This window comes from Tyto alba, unplaced genomic scaffold (genome assembly GCF_018691265.1).
Source record: "Tyto alba isolate M040663 unplaced genomic scaffold, T.alba_DEE_v4.0 Super-Scaffold_41, whole genome shotgun sequence".
Taxonomy (NCBI): domain Eukaryota; kingdom Metazoa; phylum Chordata; class Aves; order Strigiformes; family Tytonidae; genus Tyto; species Tyto alba.
In genome coordinates, this window is record NW_024881317.1 from 610,778 (window position 1) to 636,878 (window position 26,101).

At 64.6% G+C, this 26,101-nt stretch overlaps 1 protein-coding gene across 2 annotated transcripts in view; it reads left to right on the forward strand.

Moving 5' to 3' along the window:
• The window catches only part of RASGRF1 (Ras protein specific guanine nucleotide releasing factor 1), a 39,376-nt gene extending 13,653 nt beyond the window's left edge, over window positions 1-25,723 (forward strand). The window contains exons 3-27 of one of the 2 annotated variants that reach the window (XM_042804017.1): window positions 423-570; window positions 4,053-4,145; window positions 5,182-5,435; window positions 6,352-6,431; window positions 7,223-7,416; window positions 7,904-8,013; window positions 9,218-9,336; window positions 9,852-10,012; window positions 10,888-10,951; window positions 11,710-11,846; window positions 13,035-13,117; window positions 13,717-13,965; window positions 14,365-14,735; window positions 15,326-15,451; window positions 16,099-16,269; window positions 16,621-16,733; window positions 17,388-17,500; window positions 18,051-18,111; window positions 20,166-20,269; window positions 20,656-20,740; window positions 20,967-21,164; window positions 21,865-21,944; window positions 23,157-23,274; window positions 23,531-23,599; window positions 25,375-25,723. In XM_042804017.1, the coding sequence (XP_042659951.1) occupies window positions 423-570; window positions 4,053-4,145; window positions 5,182-5,435; window positions 6,352-6,431; window positions 7,223-7,416; window positions 7,904-8,013; window positions 9,218-9,336; window positions 9,852-10,012; window positions 10,888-10,951; window positions 11,710-11,846; window positions 13,035-13,117; window positions 13,717-13,965; window positions 14,365-14,735; window positions 15,326-15,451; window positions 16,099-16,269; window positions 16,621-16,733; window positions 17,388-17,500; window positions 18,051-18,111; window positions 20,166-20,269; window positions 20,656-20,740; window positions 20,967-21,164; window positions 21,865-21,944; window positions 23,157-23,274; window positions 23,531-23,599; window positions 25,375-25,467 (3,394 nt within the window). In that variant the 3' untranslated portion in view covers window positions 25,468-25,723. The remainder of the gene's footprint in view (window positions 1-422; window positions 571-4,052; window positions 4,146-5,181; window positions 5,436-6,351; window positions 6,432-7,222; window positions 7,417-7,903; window positions 8,014-9,217; window positions 9,337-9,851; window positions 10,013-10,887; window positions 10,952-11,709; window positions 11,847-13,034; window positions 13,118-13,716; window positions 13,966-14,364; window positions 14,736-15,325; window positions 15,452-16,098; window positions 16,270-16,620; window positions 16,734-17,387; window positions 17,501-18,050; window positions 18,112-20,165; window positions 20,270-20,655; window positions 20,741-20,966; window positions 21,165-21,864; window positions 21,945-23,156; window positions 23,275-23,530; window positions 23,600-25,374) is intronic. The other variant, XM_042804018.1, reaches the window with a different exon arrangement.
• Window positions 25,724-26,101: the final 378 nt, after the last annotated feature.

Sequence of the window (26,101 nt, forward strand, 5' to 3'; positions counted from 1 at the left end):
GATGCTCGTAAGGGCTTCAGCCACAGGTGTCTTCCTTCCTGTTAAACTTTCGGGACGTGGTAGGTGGGAGAGGTTTGGCCTATGGGTTTTTGGGGGGGCTCCTACCATTTCTCTTAAAACCTGCGTTGTGTTTTCTGTTTGCGCCCTCGCGGGGAACCCGAGTCCTCTCCAAACTGGTCAGTTCTGAGTAGCAGCACCCCAAACCGCAGCAGCCGTCTCCCCCTTCGTTCCCCCCTGCGGGGACCCCGGGCCGGAGGGGCAAGGGCAGCGCGTAGGCAGCCGGGAAGGAGAAACACCCCCCCCCCAGCAAACCGCAGCGTGCAGACACCTAATTTTGCGTGCGCGTCCCGGGGGGGTGGGGGGTGCGGCGGCAGGTCTGCGGGAGGGGAGACGCTCACGGCCGGGCTCGGGTCTGCCTGCAGCTACAGGAACCTGGCGACGGAGCACGAGGCGCTGATGCAGAAGTACCTCCATCTCCTGCAGATTGTGGAAACGGAGAAGACCGTTGCCAAGCAACTCCGCCAGCAGATCGAGGACGGGGAGATCGAGATCGAGCGCCTGAAGGCCGAGGTGAAGAGCCCGGCGTCGGCCCGCGGCTGCGGTGCTGCCCCCCGGGGTGGCACTGCACCGGCAGGGACCGGGGGGACCTCGCAGCGGCCTCTTTGCGCTTGTTTTGGTGGCGTCGGGCTGGCCCCTTCTCTCGCAGGGAGGGGCTGGGGCATCGCCTGCGCTGGGAGCGCACGGCGTGGTCCCCGGCCCCGGGATGCTGCCGCAGCAGGGAAGGGTTTGCTCCAGCAGCGAGCGCCGGGGAACGGGCTGGCGAGCCGGTCCCTCGGGTTCAGGTATCGGGGGAGGGATGGAGACTCCTTCTCTTACCATTCCCCTTCCTTAGTTTGATCCTAGATCCCTTGATCAGAGCCCGGGCTGCGGGCCTGCTGGTAACGTCTCCCAGGCGGTGCAAAGCTAGAGTAACCGAAAATGGGAAGGGGGGTTCTTGGGAGGGAACGTGTGGCAGCTGCCAGCCGCAGCCGTGCCGGTGACCCGCGTGCATCGGGGGACGGGCGTGCACGGTGCTAGAGACGAGCGGCCCCTTCCCGGGGAAGGGAGCGTCCCTTCGGGGGGAGCAGCCCGTACAACCCCGGCGCTCGCCCCCGAGGCTCCCGCGGCAGCTCGTGCTCGGTAGTTTGCGGCGCCGGGTCGTGGGAAGGGGGGGTGACGCGATGCGGATGACGGCAGACAAAGCCAGAAAATGCAAAAATGACTCAGCAGACGGTGCCGGGGGACGCACGCGTCTCTAAGGCACCCGGGGGAAGAGGATGCTCGAGGCGTGGGGCCGCCCGGGCTGCCCGGCCCTGCCTTTCGGCTGCTGGTGGGTGCTGGTGCCCTGGGGGGGGGGGGGGCTGGTGAGTGGGGGGCACCCCGGGGGCCGGTCCTGCCGCTGGCCCCCCCTCCCCGAGCCTGGCAGGGAGCATCGGGCAGCGGCTTCGTGGCAGAGGCAGCCGGGAGCAGGTCCTGCTGCCTCCGGGGCTGAGACGCCGACCCCGAGGCGGGCAGATCTCCAAACTGCCCCGAGGGAGGCGGCTGGAGAGGCACCGAGGGGAAGGAGCGGCTCCGCACATCCTTATGGTGGTTCTCTTCCTCAAACGTTGAATTTTGGAGTTAAAAAGTGCAGGTTAATAGCAACCCCAGACCGTGAGCCGGGGTGTGCTGGGGGCCGCTTTTTGTCTGGGGGCCCTGGGGAGCCGTCATTCCCAGGAGGAGTTTCACCGCTGAACTTGTGCTCTCCAACAGAACAGGGTCAGCCCCAAAGCCGCCCGGGCCACGGCCCGGGGCTCCCGCTCTGTGCGGGGATTTCTCCCGGGGCTCCAGTCTGGTGCTGGCCAGGAGCTCCCCGGGTCCAGTCCAGCCTGAGTCGGGGTGAGCTCCGCTCCCCCGGGAGCGCGCCCGGCGTAAGGGGCCAGGCAGGCGAGCAGTGAGCATCCCCACGAGCTTTTGGGGGAGGTGGGAGATGTGTTGTGAAGCCTGAAATCAGCTGAGGGGTCAGGATCGGGGGTGCCTGGCAGAGCTGCAGCCTCTCCCCCGTGTCCAGGTACTTTTGATTTTACCTTGTGTTGGTCTGGATTTTTTTTTCACACTTCCACCTGCTTTGAAGCAGAGATCAAATAATCAGCTTCTACTTTAATGTGCAAATTTTGCTCACTCAATTTAAAAAAAAAAAAAGAAACCAAAATAAAACCATGGCACCAGCAAACCAGTGAGTCCTGGCCGAGATGTGCCCGGAGCTGGAGCAGGGATCGGTTTTGTGCTCTCTAACGCTTCAGTGCAGGGGGGGTGCGGGGGTTCTTTGGTGACTTGCAGCTCCGTAAGAAAGAATGAGAGAGGAAAAAATCTCCGAAGTCTCCTCTAAAAATCTAACCGCATGGAATAAGACGGGGTGAAACCGTCAGAGCTGTGTAGGGCCTGAACTGGTGCCAGGGAGCCTGCGGCCGCGTTCAGCGCTGTGTCGCTGCTCCTGCCACAGCTGGTGGCACTGGGGCGGCTGGGCTGGGGGGCTGGGGGGCTGGGGGGCTGGGGCACCCCGATGCCTCCAGCCAGGCCCCTCCGAGCCGCAGCCGGGTGGCACCAGTGGCACAAGGGGGGCGGCTGGATCGGGCTCGCCCCCCCGCCCGGCGTCCCCCCTCCCGGCGCCCGGCAGTGAGCAGTTTTGGGGAGCTGAGCACAGGGGGCCGGGTCCCCCCGTGAGGGGCGGCTGGTGAGCTGCATTCAGACACGGCGACCGCGTCGACCCGCAGCGTCTTTTGGGGTGAAAACACGCGGCTCCTTGTTGCAATTTGGGTTTGGGACATGTCGTCTCCTCTTCCCAGGCTGTGACCATGCGACGGCAGCAGCTTCTGCCCCCAGCCGCTGGCCCTTCCCTTCCCCTTCCCTTCCCCTTCCCCTTCCCCTTCCCCTTCCCCTTCCCCTTCCCCTTCCCTTCCCCTTCCCTTCCCCTTCCCTTCCCCTTCCCCTTCCCCTTCCCCTTCCCCTTCCCTTTCCCTTCCCCTTCCCCTTCCCCTTCCCCTTCCCCTTCCCCTTCCCTTTCCCTTCCCCTTCCCCTTCCCTTTCCCTTCCCCTTCCCCTTCCCTTCCCCTTCCCCTTCCCTTCCCCTTCCCCTTCCCCTTCCCCTTCCCTTTCCCTTCCCCTTCCCCTTCCCCTTCCCCTTCCCCTTCCCCTTCCCCTTCCCTTCCCCTTCCCTTCCCTTTCCCCTTCCCCTTCCCCTTCCCTTCCCCCTGCTTTCCCTCCTAACAGTCCAGACACCGATAACCCAACGTGCACTCAGCACATATCGCCGTTTGTTCCAGCGTCACTGGGAAGCAGAGTCTCCAACTGGAAAAGATCTCAACCCAAATCTTCCTTTTTGCCTCCTTCCTCTCTTTTTTTTTTTTTTTTTTTGAACCCCCACGGAAGTACTCTTTGAAAGTTGTTTTCTTACTTGCATTATTTTCTATAAAATCAAAATTCAAATCACATTTTTCCTGATTTTCATTTCCTGAATGGTACATTTTCTGTTTTCCTACCCTTCTCTGTAGCTTTTGAAACGATTGCGGCCGTGGGGGCAGGGACACGGCGATGAGCAGAGGAGTGAGAAAATGTACAGGCGAGAAACAGTAAAAATTCAAATGCTTGAAGCTAACGAGATTCGATCCGATTTGCGTTGGAAAGCTGTGGCTGGATGAGAGTTTGTCCCCATCTGCAAGTTTTAGGGTGCAAATAACTTGAGATTTTTCTGCCGTGTTCTCTCCGACTCGTTTTTTAACGGCTCGCCCGTGAAGGCTTTCTTAGGGACCGGGGATGGGGTTTGCATCGGGGACCCGGCGGGATTCCCAGGTCTCTGTGGCGTGTTCGGTGGGTGCCGGGGTCCCGACGGCTCTTTATCTGCTTCACCGACCGATGTCCCGCTGAGGCAGGACCAGCACGATCTGTCCCCATACCTGTGGTTGAGCTGGAGGCGTGTGCCGTGCGCCGGAGCAGGGCTTGTGCCGGGGCCGCTCACATCCCCCCTGTACCCCCAGATCGCCTCCCTGCTCAAGGACCACGAGCGCATCCAGGCCGGCCAGACCAGCGCGCCCAGCGACGACGACAGCGACATCAAGAAAATCAAGAAGGTGGGTGGTGGTGGGTGAGGGAGCCGGCGCTCGGCGGGGCTCTGGGCACGGGCCGGGCCGTGCTGCGGTGCTCCTTTACCTGAGGGAGGATTTGGAGCTTTTCTGGGTGTCTTAACACCGCTCTGCATGGTGGGGTGCCCGGGCACGCGGGCAGAGCCCGGCATTGCGTCCGTGCCCGGGCAGGTCGGGAGTTAACACGGGACCCTCGCTTCTCACAGGAGTCTTCCACGCGTCTCTCTAAAAGGGAAAAGAGGACGTTGCTTGCAATTAGCAAATGCATTTAAATGAGTTACTGCCCGTTTCCCAGCCGGGAGGGCTCAGAGCAGCCCCGGTAACAGGCACCGTCGTGCCCATGAGCTGGGGAAACCTGGCAGAGCCGCGGCCCCAGCACCGTGCTGAGCGTGGGGTCCCAGCACCGTGCTGAGTGTGGGGTCCCAGCACCGTGCTGAGTGTGGGGTCCCAGCACCATACTGAGCGCGGGGTCCCAGCACCGTGCCGAGCGCGGGGTCCCAGCACCGTGCTGAGCGCGGGGTCCCAGCACCGTGCTGAGTGTGGGGTCCCAGCACCATACTGAGCACGGGGTCCCGGCACCGTGCCGAGCGCGGGGTCCCGGCACCATGCTGAGCGTGGGGTCCCGGCACCGTGCCGAGCGCGGGGTCCCAGCACCGTGCCGAGCACGGGGTCCCGGCACCGTGCCGAGCGCGGGGTCCCGGCACCATGCTGAGCGTGGGGTCCCGGCACCGTGCCGAGCGCAGGGTCCCAGCACCGTGCTGAGCGCGGGGTCCCGGCACCGTGCCGAGCGTGGGGTCCTGGCACCGTGCCGAGCGTGGGGTCCTGGCACCGTGCCGAGTGCGTGGTCCTGGCACCGTGCCGAGCATGGGGTCCCGGCACCGTGCCGAGTGCGGGGTCCCGGCACCGTGCTGAGCGTGGGGTCCCAGCACCGTGCTGAGCGTGGGGTCCCGGCACCGTGCCGAGCGTGGGGCCCCAGCCCGGCTCGTTGGCCGGGCCCCTGACACGGCTGCTGCCCCCCCGGCAGGTCCAGAGCTTCCTGCGGGGCTGGCTGTGCCGGAGGAAGTGGAAGACGATCATCCAGGACTACATCAGGTCCCCGCACGCCGACAGCATGCGCAAGAGGAACCAGGTCGTCTTCAGCATGCTGGAGGCGGAGGCCGAGTACGTCCAGCAGCTCCACATCCTCGTCAACAACTTCCTACGGCCGCTGCGCATGGCCGCCAGCTCCAAGAAGCCTCCCATCACCCACGACGATGTCAGCAGCATCTTCCTCAACAGGCGAGCGCAAAGAGCTCGGCTCCAGGAGCCTCTGGGCGGGTGTCGGTGTCCGCAGCCCGCTGTCCTCCCCCCCCGGCAGCGGCCCTTGGGGTGCTCGGTGCCGGGAGCCTGCAGGCTGGCCCCCAAAGCCGCGGATGGAAGCCCACCATCCCCGTGGGACTCCTGCACGAGCCACCGGCTGAGCACTCGGCCCTGACATGAGGAGGTGCCGCGGGGTCTCGGGGGAGCCGGTCTGTATGAGGTCCTGGCCCTGGCGGTGGGGATGACGGTGTCCTCTGGCATCGATGGCAGCTCGTAGGATGGCCGAGCGACGCGGGGGGGTCCTGGCTGCTGCCAGGTGTGCTGCGAGCAGCCGCGCCCCGGCGCTGGCGGGGACGGGAGGTGGCACTCACCGACTCCAGCCCGGCCACGGTGATGCCAGGTTTCTTGGCAGCTGCCCCGGCTCCGTCCCGTGGACGGTACCGACACCAGCGACGAGTCTTGGCAGCCCAGGAGGTGCCGGCACCCGTCCCCGGGCTGCGTGGGGTGCCAGCCAGCTCTGGGACCCAAACTGCAGCACCCAAATTCCAGTTGTGCCCCACATCTGGGCTTGTGTGAAGCCAGCGCCTTGCCTGGGGCTGGCGCGGATGGAGCGAGCGCTCCCGAGCACCCCTCCGCTGCCTCTCCTCGGCTCCGCGGCCCGGAGGAGCATCGTGGCTGTGAAATCTCTTGGAGAATGAGCAGTGGAGGACCCGGGGCCAGCTCAGAGCTCCAGCCAGGAGCACCCAGTCCTGCCGAGGCTGGGGGGAGCAGGGGTGCCCGGGGTGGGCAGTGGCGTCGGGCCAGGGAGGCAGACGGGCGTCTCGAAGATTTCATCTAATCACTCATTATTTCCCACTTGCTCATCTGTCCTTCCACTCCTTGGTTTGTCTTTCAGCGAAACGATCATGTTTCTGCACCAAATCTTTTACCAAGGCCTGAAGGCAAGGATATCCAGCTGGCCGACGCTCGTGCTGGGTGAGTGCGTGTTGCCTCCTCGCCGTGTTTCCTTCCCACTCACCGGTAGAGCCAAGCCCGCGCTCCTTCTCCTTCTCCTTCTCCTTCTCCTTCTCCTTCTCCTTCTCCTTCTCCTTCTCCTTCTCCTTCTCCTTCTCCTTCTCCTTCTCCTTCTCCTTCTCCTTCTCCTTCTCCTTCTCCTTCTCCTTCTCCTTCTCCTTCTCCTTCTCCTTCTCCTTCTCCTTCTCCTTCTCCTTCTCCTTCTCCTTCTCCTTCTCCTTCTCCTTCTCCTTCTCCTTCTCCTTCTCCTTCTCCTTCTCCTTCTCCTTCTCCTTCTCCTCCTCCTCCTCCTCCTCCTTCTCCTCCTCCTCCTCCTCCTCCTCCTCCTTCTCCTCCTCCTCCTCTTCCTCCTCCTTCTCCTCCTCCTGCAACTCAACAGGCGTTTTGCTAACCGGCGGCAGCAGTGAAATGCATTGCACAGCACATCACTGCTTGTTCATGTCGGTGGTGGGGGCAAGGACCGGAGCAAAAAGCCCCAGAGAGACCCAATTGCTGCGTCCCTGGCTCTGAGGGCAGGGGGGAGGGCTGATGCTTAAGGGCGCTGCTGTCTCTGGTTAGACCCTCAGCTGGCTCTGCAGCGTGTCTGTACTCAAACTGGGCAGAACTGGGGCTCGCACGAGCAGCACGAGGCCCCGGGGGGTGCCCCGGGTGGGATGCGGGGGGCGGGGGGGTGCAGGTTGGGAGCTGGGGGGGGGCTGTGCCGGGACCCTGGGGCCGGCGCACCCACCTCCCCACCGCCTCTCCGCTCGCAGCCGACTTGTTCGACATCCTGCTGCCCATGCTGAACATCTACCAGGAGTTCGTGCGGAACCACCAGTACAGCCTGCAGATCCTGGCGCACTGCAAGCAGAACCGGGACTTCGACAAGCTGCTCAAGCACTACGAGGCCAAGCCCGACTGTGAGGAGAGGACCCTGGAGACCTTCCTGACCTACCCCATGTTCCAGGTGACCGCCGGCGCCAGGGTGGGCCCCGGGGCTGCCCCCACAGCGCCGGCAGCGAGGGACGGGGCAAACCCCAGCCCCACATCGGGTGGTGGGGAGGCAAAGTTCGGGTGCTGGTGGCCCCGGGGCTGGACCCCGCGGGGTCCCACGCTGCTCCTGGGACCTGCTCAGGCCGTGGCTGGGCTTGTCGGTGCTGCGGGAGGACTCAGTGGGTGAAGCTGCTGGCTTCCCGCTTACCCCGCGCCCCTGGGACACGGGTGGGGGGGCACAGCAGGGTGCTGGGCAAGACCCCACACCGCTCCCCCTCTTCATTAAGTTTTAGCACAGGGAGCTCAGCTTTTGTAACTTCCCAGATCAGGGGGTCTGAGCACGGTGTCCCCGGCCACGGCGGCTCTGGGACCAGCGCAGGGCGGGCGCTTGCACCCCTCTGTGCCCCCCCCCAGCCCCCTGCGCCGCCGCTGACGCCCGGCTCCGCTCTGTCGTGCCGCAGATCCCCAGGTACATCCTGACGCTGCACGAGCTGCTGGCTCACACCCCCCACGAGCACGTGGAGAGGAACAGCCTGGATTACGCCAAGTCCAAGCTGGAAGAGCTCTCCAGGTCAGACCCAGCGCTGCCCGTCCCTGCGGCCGGGGCAGCGGGGGCAGCTCTGGCAGCCGGGTGGTCCCGGGCTGGTGGGGGGCTCGGGCAGGCTGCCGGCACGCTGTGCTGCCCCTCTGGCGAGCAGGGAGAGGGGCTGGGGCCGGCAGACCCTCACCCACAGTGTTTGGAGAGGGTGCTGTGCTGGTGGAGCCCCGGGCTGGCCTGGGAACGGGGTCCCCAGGGTGAAGCTGGTGGAGGAGGGGACGGAGGGGCTGCGCTGTCCCCGCCGGGTGGGACGCGGGAGATGCTCGGAGCCTGTCGGCCGGCCCTGGCAAGGGTGAAGCCCCTCGTGAGCCGCTGGCGTGGGGAGAGCTGCCTGCTCATGCTGTGGGCGGCACCCTGGGGAGCTCGCCCGCGCCCCTCTGCCCGCTGCTCGGTGCCCCACGCCCCTTCGGCCGGGTCCTGCCCCCCCTGCACCCTCTCGTCCCCTGCATTTCTCAGTCCGAGACGTTCCGTGCCGCGTCCTGCCCTCCTGTGCCGACCCACCCCGGGGGCCGGCGGGACGGGCGCCCGCCTGCTGCCTTTCCCAGGGCTCCCTAATGATGGAACACGAGTTTTGGAGGGCTGGGGCGGCTCGGGGGGTCCGGCTGTGTCCTCCTCTGTCTGGCGCGGCCGGGTGCTGGGGGGGCTGCCCCACGGGAAGGGGCCGAGTGCCTCCGAGGTCTCTGCAACGAGCGCTCGGGAATTGGCCACGGTTCCCCGATTCCGATCCTCCCCCTCCGCAGGCCGCTGGCCGGAGCGCCCCGTGTGTCCCGTGCCAGCGGATTGCGGTGGTGACAAACCCACCGGCGCTCCCCGGGCCCGAGGAGATCCCTAAAAAGAGTTTCCATCCCTTTTCCCTCTCCCCGAGGAGCAGGGACGTCAGAGGGGGCTGGTGACAGGGCGGGGGCCTGTCTGCTCTTAACCTGAATTTTGTGGTTTCCAAGCAAGAAGCACTCACTTTTCATTATTTAGAAATCTGGAGGTAAAGTCCAGGCGGGTGCGTGGGTTACCTCCTGAGCTCCCGGGCGGGTACAGGTACAGCTGACTGCTGTGATTCCCTTGATAATCCTTCGGTTTCGGTCTTACCTAGTGCAGCCCTTCCCGTGTGTCCAAGGGGATCCGCTGGGAAGACTCACGCAGCTCTCACCCAAGGTCCAACTTTCTCTTCTCCCTCCTTCAGGATAATGCATGATGAAGTGAGTGAGACCGAAAACATTCGAAAAAATCTGGCGATAGAGAGGATGATTATTGAAGGGTGTGAAATTCTGCTGGACACCAGCCAGACTTTCGTGAGACAAGGTACCGCGTTTGTGTCGCCGCCCCTCCCCTCCGCGCTTAACACAAAGCCCTGCAGCCCCCCGGCCCCTTGTCCGTCCCCCCCCAGCAGCGTGGTCTGCTGAGCTGCGACATTTAAAGATTAAAACCCGTTTCTGCGTTTTCTCTGCTCCGAAGCACCTCGCTTTCAGAGGCTCCGGGCGCTGCGGTTTGTTGTGTCGCAGCAGAAGGTGCGTTTTTAGCCGTTACTGCCTTCTGAGCACCAGAGAAGGAGCGGGACACATCCTGCCCTCCTGGGCACGTCCGGCCCCGGAGGAGCCCCCCAGCGCTGGGGGGGACAAGGGGGTGCTGGGGGCTGTGGCCGGTGCCCGCCGGGTCTCTGGGGCCCCAGATAACCCGCACAGCCGGTGGCTCGTGAGGCCAGAGTCCCGGTCCCCAGTGCTGGTGTTTGGGGACCCCCTCGCCACCTCTCGCGGGGACCGCGCCCTGCAAAGCGGCCCCCGATGCCGATGCCGGGGCCGGGTCTCCCCCCTCCGCAGGGTCCCTCATCCAAGTGCCGATGTCGGAGAAAGGGAAGATCACGCGGGGGCGGCTGGGCTCCCTCTCGCTGAAGAAGGAGGGCGAGCGGCAGTGCTTCCTCTTCTCCAAGCACCTGATCATCTGCACCAGGGGCTCCGGGGGCAAGCTGCATCTCACCAAGGTGCGGAGGCCGGGGGGGGGCGGGGGGCTCAGCACCCCCAGCGAAGGGTCCGGGGGCTGCTGGGCTTGGAGCTGCATCCCGGGGTGCGGGCTCGGGGAGTGGGCAGAGGCTGGTGACACCAGTGGCCCCGGGCTCGACTGGTGACACGGGGGGGTCTGGGGGCCCCCTGGCCCTCCCCTGGCTGCAGCCTCCCCGGGGGGGGCCGGGCTGGGCAGTCGGATTGATTTCGCACGGTCCAGGCGCATTGTCGGTGATGTGCAGAGCTCTGAGTCATGGGTAAAGACGAGAAATTGCATGTTCTTGATAAAAGAAGTTATTCTGATTTGCAGCAGAAACCTTGACAGTCTATTCAGTGAGAAACTTAAATTATAGCCTGGGTTTGTGCGTAACGCTCACAGTCTCCTCCAGTCCACTCCCAAGCCTCGTGCTTTTGTTGGTGGAAGTTTTGCAGTTAATTGAGCAAGAATCTGACAGAAATTGCTCATTACTGGCATTAAATTATCAGTTTGAAAAATTACAGTCCATGGCAGAGTTGATAATTACAACAACAGGCTTTTGGAAAATTTAATTTAAAGCTCGTATTAAATAATTTATAAACAAATTAGTTGATCAGTTATACAAGGGAAACCGCGATATCCCAGCCATCAGTGACTGCTGCTTTCCCAGCGAAAGCAGGCGCCGCGCTGGCCGCGGGCTGCACGCAGCCACGCCGAGCCCCCGTCCCTGTCCCCGTCCCTGTCCCCGTCCCTGTCCCCGTCCCTGTCCCCGGGGCGGGGGGCTGCGATGCGGGGGGGCCGGGGCAGCCCCCAACCCCCCGGGGAGGGGGGGGGGGGCAGATCCTGCCGCTGAGCCCCAGCTCCCCCCCCGCCCCGCAGAACGGCGTGATCTCCCTCATTGACTGCACGCTGGTGGAGGAGCAGGAGAGCACCGACGAGGACGGTAGGTTTTGGGGTTTGCAGCGTGGGCACCCCACTGCGGGGGGGGGCCCGGGGGGGGGGCCGGGTCCTGCTGGAGGCTGCACTTAACGCCGGAGCCTTGGCGGGAGGTGGCTGCCAGCCCCGGCAGCGTGCGCCGGGGGGGCAGCGGCCGTGGTCCGCAGTGCCGGTGTCCCCTGGCACGGGCGCGGTGTCCCGGCCGTTGCTGCCGCCCATCCGTGGGGCGCAGAACCAACGGCGGCAGCGTCGGCGCGGGTTGGGAGGCTGAACAGGTTCAGGGAGGGTCGTGAGCTGCTGGGCGGGTTTCATTAAGTAAATTATTTACTGCCAAGCAAACGGCTGCGCGCTTACGCCAATCTGACCTTCCCGAGGCGGGCAGCCGCAGCTCCGTGCTGGCAAGAGGGGGGAGGCAGAGATGCTGGAGCTCCTCGGCCGTGCCGGCGTCACTGCAGGCTTGTGCAAAAGGCTGGGCTCCTTTCCCCCGCCCTCGCCCCGGGGTCCCCAGCACGTGCTGGGGAGCCGGGCTCTCCCCTGGCCGGTGGTGCCCCCCCGCAGCGAGGCCGTGCTGCGCTCGTGGCGTCCAGGCTTTACTTTGCGAACACGGAGCCTTTGCCCAGCGGACCCGTCCCGTCCTCACCGCAGACGACCCGCAAAATGCAACCAGCTCCTTCAAACCTTAAATAAAACCTGCGCTGGGCAGGGGGGGGAGGAGGTGGGGAAATCTTTTCACAATCGCTGTGTGCGGTTTTTTCCGTTCCAAAGCAAAAGCATCAGGGCAAGACATCGACCACCTTGACTTCAAAATCGTGGTGGAGCCGAAAGATGCCTCGTCTTTCACGGTTATCCTCGTGGCCTCGTCCAGGCAGGAGAAGGCTGCGTGGACCAGCGACATCAGCCAGGTAGGACGGGCCGGGCAGGGAGGCAGCGTCGGGGCGCGGGGTCCCCGGGAGCGAGCAGCCCCCCGCAGGATCCTGCAGCAGCGGCTTTGGGCACCCAGAATTAACTCTTGGCGTTTGCTGCATGGCCGCAGTTCTCCTGCCTGCCCTCGGGCCGTGGCCGCGGTAGCACCCGGCTGGGTGTGCGCTCCGGGTGCTGTCCCGGCGGCGGCGGGGTGCTCGGGACCTGCCGCGGGCTGAGGTCTCGCTGCATCGGGCCGCTGTGATCGGCACCGTTGGGCCACCAAGCCTCGGGCGAGCGGCTCCACGCAGAGCAGTGACTGGGAGCTGGGCTGTGCCGGGAGCCGAAAGCTTGCTGGTGCCTGGTAGCTCGAAGAGGAGGAGGAGGAGGAGGAGGAGGAGGAGGAGGGGGAAGGTGCTGCAGCAGGCAGCAGCAGGGTCTGTCCCATCGTGGCTGCTCTGCCCGCACGTGTAGATACGTGGTTTGGATTCCTCCTCTGACTCAGACACGTGCTAACAATTTACACTTGCTCTTTGTTTGCTTTATGCAAATGGCTTTGGAGAGCTCTTTTTTCCCCTTGCGGGAGGAAGAGAAACAATTGTTGGTTAAACAGGGATCGCCTCCTGGCCACCTCTCTTGTACCGTGCCCTTTTTCTGCGTCCCCTTGCCGGGCACCAGTCCTCGAGGAGAGCCGTGGGCAGGGGCTGGGGCCCAGCCCCACGCGGGGCTCCCAGTCCCCAGCCCCCATTCCCACTCGCCGCAGGGACTGGGGCCAGTCCTGCCTTCTGCTGGTGGCAAAGGGACCGGTGCCGCGCTGCTGCTCGCTGTGTTTCCCCCCGAGAGCATCCAGCGAGGCCGGCTGGGAGCGGAGTTTGATCCTGGTGGGAAAAGGGTGGGAAAAGGGGGCTCCTGGCAGTGCCGCGTGTCTGCCAGCGCAGCCGAGGGGCAGCTGGGGACCAGCTCTGGGTGTCGCTTCCCCCAGAACGGGGCTGCAGGACCGTGAGCTCCTGTTTTCAGGCAGAAGCTCTTGCCCTCCCCGTCAGGCGCGGTCGGTGCAGCCCCCAAGGATGTGTCTGGTCTGGATAAGACCGCGCTCAGGCTTAACTTACGGTGCGCCCAAGCCGGGTGGGCAGCGGGACTGTCCTCGCCGCCGCCGCCTTCTGCCCACCTCCCACCCGTGTCTCTTCCAGTGCGTGGACAACATCCGCTGCAACGGCCTCATGATGAACGCCTTCGAGGAGAACTCCAAGGTCACCGTCCCCCAGATGATCAAGTGAGTGCTGCGGAGCACCGGGCTCTGCCGAGCGCCCCGGTGCTCGGGCACCCGGGGGTGCCGCTCCCAGCACGGCGATGAGGAGCTCTCATTAGCTGGGAGAAGGAGATTCCTGTGGGGCTGTGCTCGGGGAGGTGGGAGAGTTGAAGGGGAGAAAAAATAATAGTAAAGGGGCGGGGGGTGGGGGTGAAAGCCCCCAGAGGAGAGGGGCTTGGGGGGCTGCAGGCTCTGTGGGTGCGAGGGTGGGATGGGGCGGCACGGGGGGTGTCCCTGCCACGCCCACCGCCCGCGCTGCCGCAGGCCTGCCGTCCCACGCGGGGAAGGGTCTGGGGTGGCGGGTGTCCCTCGGGGACGGTCGTGCCGTGTGTTTTTGCAGTGCCCGTTGAGCGCTGCGCAGCGTTTCCACCCGTCGTGGGGCGCGGATTTCCCAGCTTTCCCCCGGGAGCGTTCCCGCCTGTACGGACGAGGCTCGGGCGCTGCCGAGGACCTGTGCCTCTTCCCGTGGTCCCCGCACATCTCGGGGGGGGGGAAGCTGCTCGTGCGAAGCAGCTCTTGGTTTCGTTCCAGGCTGGAACCACAGATATCTTGTTTCTCTGCAGGTCTGATGCCAGCTTGTATTGTGATGATGTTGACATTAGGTTCAGTAAAACGATGAATTCCTGCAAGGTCCTGCAGATCCGCTATGCAAGCGTGGAGCGGCTCCTGGAGAGGCTGACGGACCTGCGGTTCCTGAGCATTGACTTTCTGAACACGTTCCTGCATTCGTACCGCGTCTTCACCACCGCCCTGGTCGTCCTCGACAAGCTCATCACGATCTACAAGAAGCCGATCAGTGCCATCCCCGCACGGTGAGGCTGCGCGCCGCGTCGCCGCAGTGCCCGTCCCGGTGACCTGCCGTGCCCCCGAAGGGCTGGCAGGGTTATGGGGGGGGGGGACACGGACCGCAGCCCCTCCTCTCTCCGCTCCTCTTCCCCCTCGTCCGTCCCCAGCCGGTCCCCTGCTCCCAGACCGTCCTGGCCCCGGCGCTGCCCCAGGGCTGTTTCTCCCGGTCCCCGCTGAGTTGCGATGCCGGCGAGTGGGGGAAGCAGATAAACCCGAGCTCTGCGGGTGCCCCCGCTCCCGGGGGGGCCGGGCAGTGGGAGCGGGGCGGCGGGGGCTCGCGCCCGGGGTGGGGACGCCCTGCTGCTGGGGGATCCCCCGCAAGCGGGGAAGCTGCGAGTTCAGCCCGTCCCCGTCTCTCCGCCAAGGTCCCTGGAGCTCCTGTTTGCAAACAGCCAGAACAACAAGCTGCTGTACGGCGAGCCCCCCAAGTCCCCCAGGGCCAACCGCAAGTTCTCCTCGCCGCCCCCCCTCTCCATCACCAAGTCCTCGTCCCCCAGCCGGCGGAGGAAGCTCTCCCTCAACATCCCCATCATCACAGGAGGGAAGGCGCTGGACCTGGCTGCTCTGAGCTGCTCCTCCAACGGCTATGCAAGCATGTACTCCTCCATGGCTCCCTTCAGTAAGACCACCCTGGACATAAACAAGCTGTACGTGTCCAGCAATTACCCCAACAAAATCCCTGACGAAGGAGAAGCGGCCTCAGAAAAGCAGGAGGAGTCGCTGCCGAGCAAGCAGAGTAAGTCGCCGGGGGTTTGCAGGCGTGGGGGCTGTCCAGCCCGGGGAGGGGGCTGCTTTTGGTGGGTGCTCTGCGGGGGGTACAGGGACGTTATCCCCTCCCTCGTAGCGGGGTTGCGTGAGCACCTCCTGCGCCCTCGTGCCCAAGCAGGGGCTTTGAGGGGGGCGAAGCTGGTCTGTGGGGTAGCCGTAGAGGGGGGGGGGGGACGGGCTGCCCCTGCCCCTCCCGCAGCCCTTCGCTGGGTGATTTCCCAGCGCCGGCGCACGGGGTGCGTGGGTGATGCGGGCGCCACGCACGGCACGGAGAGCTCCGGCCTCCTGCGGGTTGGGTGCTACCCGAAAGCTGAGCAAGCTGTAATAACAAAACAAAACAAAACAAAGAAAAACAACTCAAAAACCCCACCACGAAAAAAAAAATCCCCACCCCAGAAAAACCCCAAAGTAATTGCAGGACTCTGCCTTTCCTGTATTTGGTTGCTGTGTGCCCAGCTGGAGTGATTCAGGCTTTAGGAAAATCTGGAAGAGCTAAAACGTGGCTGCAATGTGGACGTGTCCAGCGGGGATGGTAACTGGGTTCCCTGTTCCTCCCAGGCTCAGAAGTGTCTGTCAGGGAAGAGTCGGACACGGATCCCAACCAGAGTGATGAAGCAGAAGCTGAAACTTCCCCAACAAAATCTCCGACGACTCCCAAGTCCATCAAGTGCAAAAACTCATCAGGTAACACGTGAGCCAAGAACTGTCCCGCTCGGGGGTCCCCCAGGGCTGCCCTTGAACGTGGCCGTGCAGAGCTGCGCAAGGTGCAGCTGTAAAACTGGAGCAGCTGTGAGAAGGAGCAGGACTTTCCCCTTTATTTTCCTGCAAGGGGCCGGGGAAGCGCTGAACTCTCTGGCCCGTATCGCAGAGCTGGTCTGTGCACCTTACCGGGTCTTCTCACCCCTTTCCTCCCCACTCGGGGCTGATTTGGAGCGAGTTACGCTGCTCGAGGCGTGAGCCTGGACTGGCAGCAGGCACCCCTTTATCCGCCCGAGCCTCCCCTGTAGCTTAACACCCTCCGTAGCACCCTCGTGGCCTCATTCCCGCGAAAGCCGTGCTGGATAAATCCTTACGGCGCGGTGGCACCCAGAGCTGCCCCCCCCCCCTTCCAGCCCTGGTCCCGGCGGGCTGGGAGCCAGCTCTGCGTGGGGATCAGCCCCGCGTTGGCCGTCTGCACCCACCACCTCCCCGACCCCCGTCCCCATCCTGCCCCCACCCGGGGAGGGGGGCTGCCCGTGTGCGGGGGTGGGGGGGGGGCCGGGGCTGCGGGAGGGGACCCGCCTGGGGCTGAAGCGGTGTTGGCTTTCTTCTCCACCCTCCCCGCCCCCAAGATTTCTCGTTGTTCTCTTACAACAACGGCGTGGTCATGACGTCCTGCCGGGAGCTCGACAGCACCCGCAGCGCCCTGTCCGCCGCCTCCGCCTTCGCCATCGCCACGGCGGGAGCCAACGAGGGGACCCCCACCAAGGAGAAGTACCGCAGGATGTCCCTCGCCAGCGCAGGTACCCTGCCCCGCGCTGCCGAGAGCGCGGGGATGCTTTTTTGGGGTGCTCGTTTCTGCCGTCCTCGGGGGGGGGGGTGGGAGGGGTGGAGGCAGCCCCCGCCGGGGGATCCCAGAGCTGCGGGCTGTGGCCCCTGGGTGCCGGGGCGCGAGGAACGGGCAGGCTGGAGGCAGCTGAGCCCCCCGCGCCCGCGGCTGGACCCCCCCGCTGCCTTGAGCCTCCCCGGCGCTCGCGTTCAAGAGGCAGCTTAGGGAGGCTTGGGAAGGTGGGGCCGCTCCTCCTGCCAGCCCTGAAAATATCCACGAGCGATTCCCCACGGAGCTGTAGCCGTGCTGAGGGGCTCGCTGGCAGTTTCAGGCTTTCCAACGGACCAGCGGAACGGAGACAAGGAGTTCGTGATCCGCAGAGCGGCCACCAACCGGGTCCTCAACGTCCTGCGGCACTGGGTCTCCAAACACTCGCAGGTGGGTGCCGGGGGGGACCCTCCCTCCCCGCCGGCGCGAACTCGGCCGCGTGCCGGGTGGCTCGGCCGGGCGCCTGCTGGGAAGACAATTTGTCACTTTTTATTTGAATTAAGCAAACGAGCGGACACGGGGAGGAGATGGAAGCTGCGAAGTGGGGGGAGCTGGGAGCCGCTGGCGCAGGGCGGGGGGCCGGCTGGGTTGCAGTGTTTGCAAATTCGGCGTGCAAAGGCGGGGAGCCGGGGTGCACGGTCACCCCCCCAGCCGGGCTCGGGGCAAGAAGTGGAGTAGCTGGGTTTGATTCCTGCCAGGGGGTTTCGGGCTGGGGTGGGGGTCAGGAAACAGCGTGGCTCTCCTTGCTGTCCCCGTCCCTGGCTGCTGCTGGTTGCGGGGGGCACTGGGAAGCCCCCGTGCCTCTCCCAGGCCGGGTGATGCCGGTGCGATGGTACGAAGGAGCCCAGTGCCTTGCTGGCCGGTTCCCGTTTGCCAGGCACCACGGGCTGGGATTTTGCAGGGAAGAGGCAGCCCCTGCCCCCAGCTGGCACCGCGGGGCCATCGCTCCTGGCCGGGTTTAAGCGGGCGGGGAGCGGAGCCGCTGGGAATCCGCGTTGCTCAGGCTGTGGTGCGTTAACACGGGGGCTCTGCCGGCGCTGGCAGGACTTTGAAACCAACGAGGAGCTGAAGTTCAGAGTGATCGGCTTCCTGGAGGAGGTTATTCACGACCCCGAGCTCCTGACCCAGGAGAGGAAGGCAGCTGCCAACATCATAAGGTGACGGGCCGCGGGCGGGAGGCTGCTTTTCCTGGACACTGTGCCAGGCTCTGGGCAGCTGCTTCCCGCTCTCGCCCGGGACCGGGGCGGGCACCGGGTCTCCAGGAGGGGCTGTGCCCGTGGGCAGGGCCTGGGGCGCGGGAGGGGGACGGCAGCATCCGTCCCCCCAGCACATCGGGACCTGAGCGGGGGCCACGGGCGAGGTGTGACCCCCCCTCCTCGTCCCTGCACACCCGCGGGCTCGCCCACGGCGCGGTGTTGGGTGCGATGGGCCCCACAGCCACCCCGTGCCGGGGCCGAGCCGGCCGTGCCTCGCTGCAGCAGCGACGCATGCGGGGTCAGCTCTGGCCTCGGTTAAGGAAGTTTTGGTTTGGGTTTTTTTTTTTTTTTTTTTTTGGGTCTTTAAAACGGGAAACGGGACTTAGAAGCCTTCTTATGCACACCAAGTGATTAATCTGTGAAAAGCCAACGCCGTCGTGCTGCAGCCGCGCCGGAGCTGCGCAGGTCCGATGCTTTCCCAGCAGAGTGACGCTGTCTTTTCCTGCCACAGGACCCTGACACAGGAGGACCCAGGAGACAACCAGATAACCCTGGAGGAGGTCGTACAGATGGTAAATAGCTTTTCCCTTCATCACTCCGCCTGCAAGCTCGGCGTGGTGGTAGGGGAATGCACCCGGCTCGGTGCCCGGGCGTACGGCAGCGGGGCCAGCGCCAGCTGCGAGCACAGCTGGATCTGTTGGGGGCAGAGGCAGCGCTAAGACAGCCCACCAGCTGCTGCCACTGCCTGCCCGTGGGCGCAGCAGGACCCCGGGGGTCTCTGCCGTGTCCCCAAACCTGCGCCTGGCTCCGATGGGCGCTGGCCCAGCCGGCCTCGCTGCTGCTCCCCCGGGGAGCAGAGCCCTGGGAATGTGCAACGGATTTAAAACCGTCAGGGTGGCTGCAGTGCATCTGCCGCCTTCCTGCGTTAAAAAAAACCAACCAACCGAACAAAAAGACAACAAAGTCAGCTCCCAGAAAAACCCGAGAGCCACTTTAAATCGGCCCAGTGCACCTGGAACAAGGGGTGCTCTGTCCCCGGGGTTTGCCCCGGCTGCTGGCGTGGCTGACACCCCTTGGGGTAAAACCAGCTTTTGTCTGTATCCACGGGTGCTGGAAACTTCCTTTGAAGAAGAAAAGACAAGTAAAACCAGCGGGTTTCGGTCTGCCCCTCAGTCCGAGCAGCTGAGCAGCAGAGAAAAGGCGCGGCGGGGACACGAGGGAGCCCTGGGTTTTGGGGTGCACGTTGGGGTGAGGGGGGCTGTGGGTTCCCTGGCCCCCTCCTCGCGAGCTGGGGGGGGTGCGCTGTGCCCTGTGCTGGCCCCTCTCCTGGGTGCCCTCCAGGGTGCTCGGAGCCCTCCCGCACAGCACCCGTGCTGCTGAGTGCCACTGGTGCCACTTGCCCAGCCCCCCGCACGCCCCCCCCCGGGTTTGCTGTCAGCAGCACCCTGTGCTCTGGCAGGATGTGCCCCCACAGCCTCCCCCCCCCCCCCCCCCCCCCAGTGTGCACCCATCCCCCCCGCAGCCTCTCCATGGGCCCTTGAGCCTCTTTCGCAACCCCCTTCCCGCAGCCAGGAGGGGATTTTGCAATGGGCTGTTGACTGGTGCTGGCCGGGCCGGATCCTGGGGCTGGCTCACCCGTGGGTGCCCCCACAGCCCCCACGGGAGCCCCTCGGCTTTCCCCCAAGCCATGCTTTGCAGAGGGCGCTGGAGGGAGGTGATGCCTCGTCTCAGGGCGCAGCGGGAGTGGGGGGGCTCAGCAGCCCCACGGCATCGCCCGCACGTCCCGCACCCCCCCCCCCCCCCCCGCAGCGGGGTCCCCTTGCACCGCTGTCCCCGGAGCAGGGCCAGGCCGGGACCCGCTCCGTCCCCTCTCCTGGGACCCGGACAGGGGAGATGCTGCTGCTCGGTGCTCGTTTCCAGGAGGAGGGATGCTGTGGCCGGTCTTTAGGCAGTTCCCTGCTGGGACAACCCCACATCTCCTTGTGCCGACGCGCGGTGAGACCCGTGCAGGCTCTTGCTGTCAGCCCGGGTGGCTCCGAGCACGGGGCTCCCCAAATCCACCCCCGCGCCTGCGAGCACCGCTCGGCCGGAGCCCGGCAGCGGGGACAGGGGATGCCTCTGTTCTCCTGCTTTTCAGGAAGAGCCGTCCCAGGCGGCAGCGGGCCCCGAGAGCTGCCGGCCCCAGGAGGCTGGCCGAGCTGCGGGGGTAGCCGGGCACGAGGCAGCGGCTCGGCAGCGCTGCTCCGGCTGGGATCCCTTGGTGCTTGATTAATGAAACAGATGTAGAGCAAAAAGGCAGCGGTTGCAGCAGTCAGTGCGGGGGGATCCGCTCTGTAGCTGACCCCTAGTTACTTAAATAGAGGAGATTAGTTAATTTTGTGTCTGTACATGTGCACGGAGGATAGCGGAATTAGAACCGTCGGGTTCGCAGGGCTGCGGGAGGCGGGATGGGGGCTGTGGTGGCTCTGGACCGTCGGGCCAGCACAGCACCGCACACGCCGGCTCCGCTGGGGAAAAGCCCCTGCCCTGGGAGCCCAACTTCGGCTCTGGTTTTGCGTGTGTGAAATGTAGAAGTTCTCAGTGTGCTCTTAAGCAACGAGCCCTCATCGTTGCCTTTGTCGCTCAGGCTGAGGGAGTCAAAGCAGAACCTTTTGAAAACCACTCGGCCCTGGAAATAGCGGAACAGCTGACGCTGCTGGATCACCTGGTCTTCAAGAAGATCCCGTACGAGTGAGTGATCCCCGTGAGCAGGGAGGGGCTGTCCTGGTCACCCAGGGCTCTGTGGCTGCCTGCTCCCCCACAGCCAGCCTGGCCCGGCTAAACAAGAGGGGGCAAAGCCTTCCCGGGTGCTTTGCAGGTAGCCCGGGCTGGGCTCAAACCCAGCTTTGAGGCCTGACCCGGTGGCTTTTCTGCTGGTGTCCCGGGGGTGACCAGCTGGGCTGGAGCCTCTCACGTCCATCCCACTTTCAAGCGCACCCGTGCGGTCCCTTCCCCGCAGCGCGGGGGGGGCAAAGGCCCCGGCAGCTCCGTCCCGTGCGGGCGCAGCGGAGCTTGCAGGGCTTGGGCATCCCAGAGAAATGGGAAACGAATGTTGATCCGAACGCTGTCGTTGGCAGAGAGTTCTTTGGGCAAGGCTGGATGAAGCTTGAGAAGAATGAAAGGACTCCTTACATCATGAAGAACACAAAGCACTTTAATGATGTAAGTGCAGCCACGGCGGGGGACGGGGAGACGGGCAAAGACGAGGCAGCGCAGCCGACCCGTCCCCAGTGCTGGCCGGGGACGGGGGTGTACTGGGTTTGTCTGTCCTGGGGGGGAGCACCTCCTGGTGCCGTTGCTCTTGCTGGGGGAAATCTTTTTTAAAAGAGCCGTGAGGCTGGAGGCCCAAAGTCCTGACGCGCGGGGTGGGCCCGGTGTCTCCCCAAAGGTCAGTAACCTGATAGCGTCGGAGATCCTCCGGAACGAGGAGCTCAACGCGCGGGTGAGCGCCATCGAGAAGTGGGTGGCGGTGGCGGACATCTGCAGGTGCCTGCACAACTACAACGCCGTGCTGGAGATCACCTCCTCCCTCAACCGCAGTGCCATCTTCCGCCTGAAGAAAACCTGGCTCAAGGTCTCCAAGCAGGTAGGGGCGCGGGGCTGAGCCCTCGCCTGGGGCTGGGGGTGGCGGGGGTGACACGAGACACGTGCGCTGAGCAACCGGTTGCAAAACGGAGGAAGGCTTTTGTAGGTCTTTCCCGGGAGGGAGGTGGTGTGCAAGCTGCTCAGCCCCTGCGTGGCTGTCGGGTTTATTCATCCCGCAGGTCAGATGTGCAGTTCAGGAAACCTTTTCTAAGGAGTCGCTGTAGCCGTTTACACACACACACACACAGACGCTTCTTTAAGCTGGTTTTCTGGGCTGCTCGGACCAGTTACGGATGAGCAAAATTAATTCTTGTGTTGAGCTGCTTGGTACAGAAATAGCTTGTACCTGCACGGTGCAGAGCCTGACGGAGGCCAGGGGCTGCCAAGCCAGAACCTCTGCGTGGGCTCCTCTGAATCTGGAACACCGTCTTTTTTCCTGCCAAGTGATAAACCTGTAAATTAAAACAGGCACTGGCGAAGGTGAGAGACAGGGGAAGGAGACAAACGCATAGCCTGTCTTGTCGTGTGTTGGAGGAACTTTGCTTTCAAGTGCTTGCTCAGCTCCAGCGGATGTCCCCAGGAGCCGGGTGTGACGGCCAGGGCAGGATTTGTACCCGCAGGGGTGCTGAGCAGCCGGACGGGGGTGATGCACGGCGTTTCTTCCAGGGCCTTCTCCAAGAGACACTTTGGGTTTCTTGCAGACGAAGGCTCTGATCGATAAGCTGCAAAAGCTGGTGTCGTCGGAGGGCAGGTTCAAGAACCTGAGGGAGGCCCTGAAAAAGTGAGTGAGCGACGATTCTCCCCCTGCGGCTGGCGGGGGGGGGGGTGCTGATGGCCAGCCCACGGTGCTGGGGGTCCTGGGTCCCCCCCCGGCTCCTGCTCTGCGGGCTGGGGCTTTGCTCACCAGGGGGTTTCAGAGCCTGCGCTGAAGTGCAGCGGTTTGCAAAGCCGCCCTGGGTAACGAGCTGCTCCCTGGAGCAGCGGCGTGGAGCGGCGTCAGTAAAAGGGATTGCAGAGGGGGAAATCATTGCCAGGCACCAGGAAACCTTTTTTCCCCTCCTCCCTCCCCTTACAGACCCGTAGTTTAAACCCCTAAGTGCACTCACTATATTTAGCTACTGCTTCCCACCAGCCAGTGCACGTCACTCCGGCTAGCGTGGACGTGGGGTGGCTCCTGGGCATCGCGCCCACCCCGCACCCACTGGAGACGGCATCGGGCTCCTCTGCCAGCACTCGGGGTCCCCCAAACCGTCCTAACCTGGTGTCTGCTCGGCCCTGCAAGCCGGGGAGCCGGGTGCTGTGGGTGCGTGGGGAGCGGGGTGCTGAGCTGCCGTGGGAGCCGGGTGCTGTGGGTGCGTGGGGAGCGGGGTGCTGAGCTGCCGTGGGAGCCGGGTGCTGTGGGTGCGTGGGGAGCGGGGTGCTGAGCTGCCACGGAGCCGGGTGCTGTGGGTGCGTGGGGAGCAGGGTGCTGAGCTGCCGTGGGAGCCGGTGCCTCCCTGGGGGTTTGTGTGTCCCCGTGAGCAGCAGGCACCCCCGGGCCGTGTCCCATCGGCAGCGCACGGTGACCCTCCGTGGGGGACAGGGTGGGGTGTGGGGCGAAGGGCGGGGGGGCAAGCCCAGCACCTGCACTGCCCTTGGCTCTGGGCGGGGGTTTCTTTGGCTGGGGGGGGGGGCCCAGGGCTGGCAGGGGAAGCTTCAAAATATCTTTCCAACCCTCTGCCGAAGCCGCCCCCCCTTCCTCCTGCACCCGTGGCTTCACGTGGGGCGCGGCCGCAGCTCGTGCTTGTCCTGCGCTGCCCGTGGGGACGGCGGCTGCAGGATGCGGCCCCGGGGACCAGCAGCCTTCCCGGGGAGAGGCTTCCTCCGGGGGTTTCTGTGCATGAGAGAGATTCCTTCCCATCCTGCTAACTGTGGAGTCCCACCCACCTCCTCGCTCCAAAGCCCCCGAGGAAGGCAATTTTCTTTCTTACCCGTTTCTGGTTTGCTCCCAAAGTTGTGACCCTCCGTGCGTCCCCTACCTGGGAATGTACCTGACCGACCTGGCATTCATCGAGGAGGGGACCCCCAATTACACCGAGGACGGCCTGGTGAACTTCTCCAAGATGAGGATGGTGAGTGTCCCAGCCCCGCTGCCGGCCAGGTCTGTGCGCACCCCGCGCAGCCCCCGTGCCCGGCTGGCCCCTGTGCAGGGGCTGGCCCCGCTGAGGGATGCGCCTGGAAGAAACAAAAAAAGCCGTTTGCACGCGGAAGGGCCAAAGGGTGCGGGTGGAGCAGGGTCCACTGGCCCGTCACCTCCCCGGTGCTGGGACGCGGTGCCGGCGGCGATGGCCGTGCCGTGAACAGCTTCGGTGTTTTATCTCCGGACAGATCTCGCACATCATAAGAGAGATCCGCCAGTTCCAGCAAACCTCCTACAAGATTGAGCACCAGCCCAAGGTACGGCCCTGTCCTGAGAGCCACGCGCTCCCTCTCCTCCTTGTCTCCCTCTCGAATCCCATTTCTGGCAGCTCCTGTGGAGAAGATGGGAGGCTCCTGTAAGGGATCTAAGACAGAAAACGCTGGCAGAACCAGTGCAGGTGTGGGGGCTTGTGTCAGGCAGGGGCGATGGAGGGGGACAGGCACAGGGGATGTGTAGGACCTCCCTGCTCGTCCCGGCACACGTGCAGAGAGCTCGTCGCCTACGCGGTGTTGCTGGCAGAGCAAAAGGATGCGGCTTCCCGCAGGAGCCAGCCCGGTCCCTGGCTCTGCTGCCGTGTCTCCCCAGCGAACACGACGGCCGTTTCGCTCCGGCTCTTTCTGCGCGCCGCCGCGATCGTGGGCACAGGGGGTGGGCAGCGCGGCACGGGCCGGGGCTGGGGCTGGAGCGTGGCCGTGGGCGGGCAGCGGCGGGGGAGCGGCCTGGAAGGGCTCCCGGGGAGCGGGTGGGCGCTGGGGGACGAGCCCCCGGCCGCTGAGAGATGCTTTTGGGCGAACGTCGGCCGAGGTGGAGACGCGGGGACACAGGGCTCGCCGCGGAGGTCCCCGGACTGGGACCCAGCTGCAGCTCGTGCTTTACCCGGAGGAGTTGACCGGGGAGCTGCACCCTTCCCCACCCACGGGTGGCTCCTGGCACGGCTGCCCTCGCGCCCTGCGCTCCCTCGCCCTTTGCTGCCCGTCCGCTGCAGCGGGAGCGTGGCTGCTGCCTCCGCGCCGGGGCGAGGGCTTGAAACAGCTATTTGGGGGCAGCACCCCCCCCTCCCCAGGCTGGGGGTGCAGGCTGGGGGTGCAGGAGGGTGTCCTGCCACCCCCACAGCCTGGTGCTGGGCGGCTTCCGCCTCGTGGCAGCCCCCGCGCGTGTGATGAGATGAAAGGTCTCAGCCGCCCGCGCACTTCCTCTGCCGCAGAGCCACGCAGGAGCCGGGCTGGTTGCTGGGGGGGGTGGGGGGGGAGTTTCTGCTGGCTCTGGCACGGCTGTTCTCCAGAAACAGCAAACCCTCCTGAAACGGCGGTGCTGCCCCGCAGGCGTCTGCCGAAGCCGCCCGGCTCCCCGGCTGCCGCGCTGTTGGTGATCAGGCCGGGCCAAGCCGCCCTCCAGTCACACCAGTTTCCGTGTGCGGTGGCAGGAGCAGCCCCCGTCCCTCGGGACCGCAACCCCTGGCCGGGCTGGTGGAGGTGGGGAGCCACGGGCTCTGATTTCAGCCTCTGCAGCGCCGGCAGCCCCAGCCCTGCCCTCCGCACCGCCGGGACCTGCCCGCGGCTGCGCTCACACCCCTCTCCGGCATCAGCTGTGCACATCACGCTGCTAACGAGGCCAGAAAGTAATTTGGGAAAAATCTGCCAGGAATTGCAAGCAGATTTTCTGCTGGCACCGGAGCAGATGTCCTGCCCTGTCAGCAGCATTCCTGCAGCAAGAACTTCGTTCCCCGCTTACGCAGTGCCTTAGTTATCAGGATTTTGTGTTCTCAACAGCAGAGAACTTTGTGGCTGATAAAATAGTACCGAAAGGAAAACTAAGCAAGCAAAACTGAAGAGCGGCTGAGGACTAGGCAAGACTTTGCAGTCCTGGGATGAGATAAGCACGTGCAACGCCTGTGTGGGTTGGCAGGAACTGCAGGCGCTTCTCTGTGACTTGGTTACTGCTCGGGCCTTTACCGTTTCTTAATTTCGGCGTTTCCCGTTGGCTGTGGCCGAGGTGAGTCCTCCCTGTTAACGGTCTGGCTCTGATTTCCCAGGTGACGCAGTACCTGCTGGACCAGTCGTTTGTGATGGACGAAGAAACCCTTTACGAAGCTTCTCTGCGAATAGAGCCCAAACTGCCTTCTTGAGCCCGGAGCAGTGGCCGGCGGCTGCTCGTGTACACACGCTATACCATACTGTATATATCTCTTTGTTTCTGTTGGACGCCCTGGAGTGACTTCCACGTATGTGCTTCTCCGAGCAAACCGCCCTCCTCGTCCTTAGGCCGCAGTAGACCTCGCGTAGGATTTCCCGCATCGTTTAAGGTTTCACGCATCGACACTTTGCTGGAGTCCCGGTTTCTTTTCGATGATGTTCTTTTTGTCATTTGTTCTTCTAGGGGCGGGGTGGGGGGGGGGGTGGGGGGGGAGTGGGGGGGGCTGGTGGTCGGGCAGCTGATCCCGTGTGTGCCCCCCGGGGCTCCCGGGCAGCGGCTTTCGGCAGTAACGACCCCGGGCAAACTCTGTAAGGCGGGGGGAGAGAACGCATTAAGGCTTATCCCTCGGTGCCAAGCTGCCCTCTCCGTGTGTGCCGCCCCACGCCCGCCTGGCACGGGGGGGCCCCTCGGCCGCGGCCCCCGGTCCCTCCTAAGTCGGGAAGATGGAAACGTCCCTTTGACTCCTCGCTGCATACGGCTCATGACAAGCTTCTGTTGATATGCTGTAGATCCGTATACCTTGTGACCACTATGAGTAACATGATGTAGACTTAGAAAAAGATGAC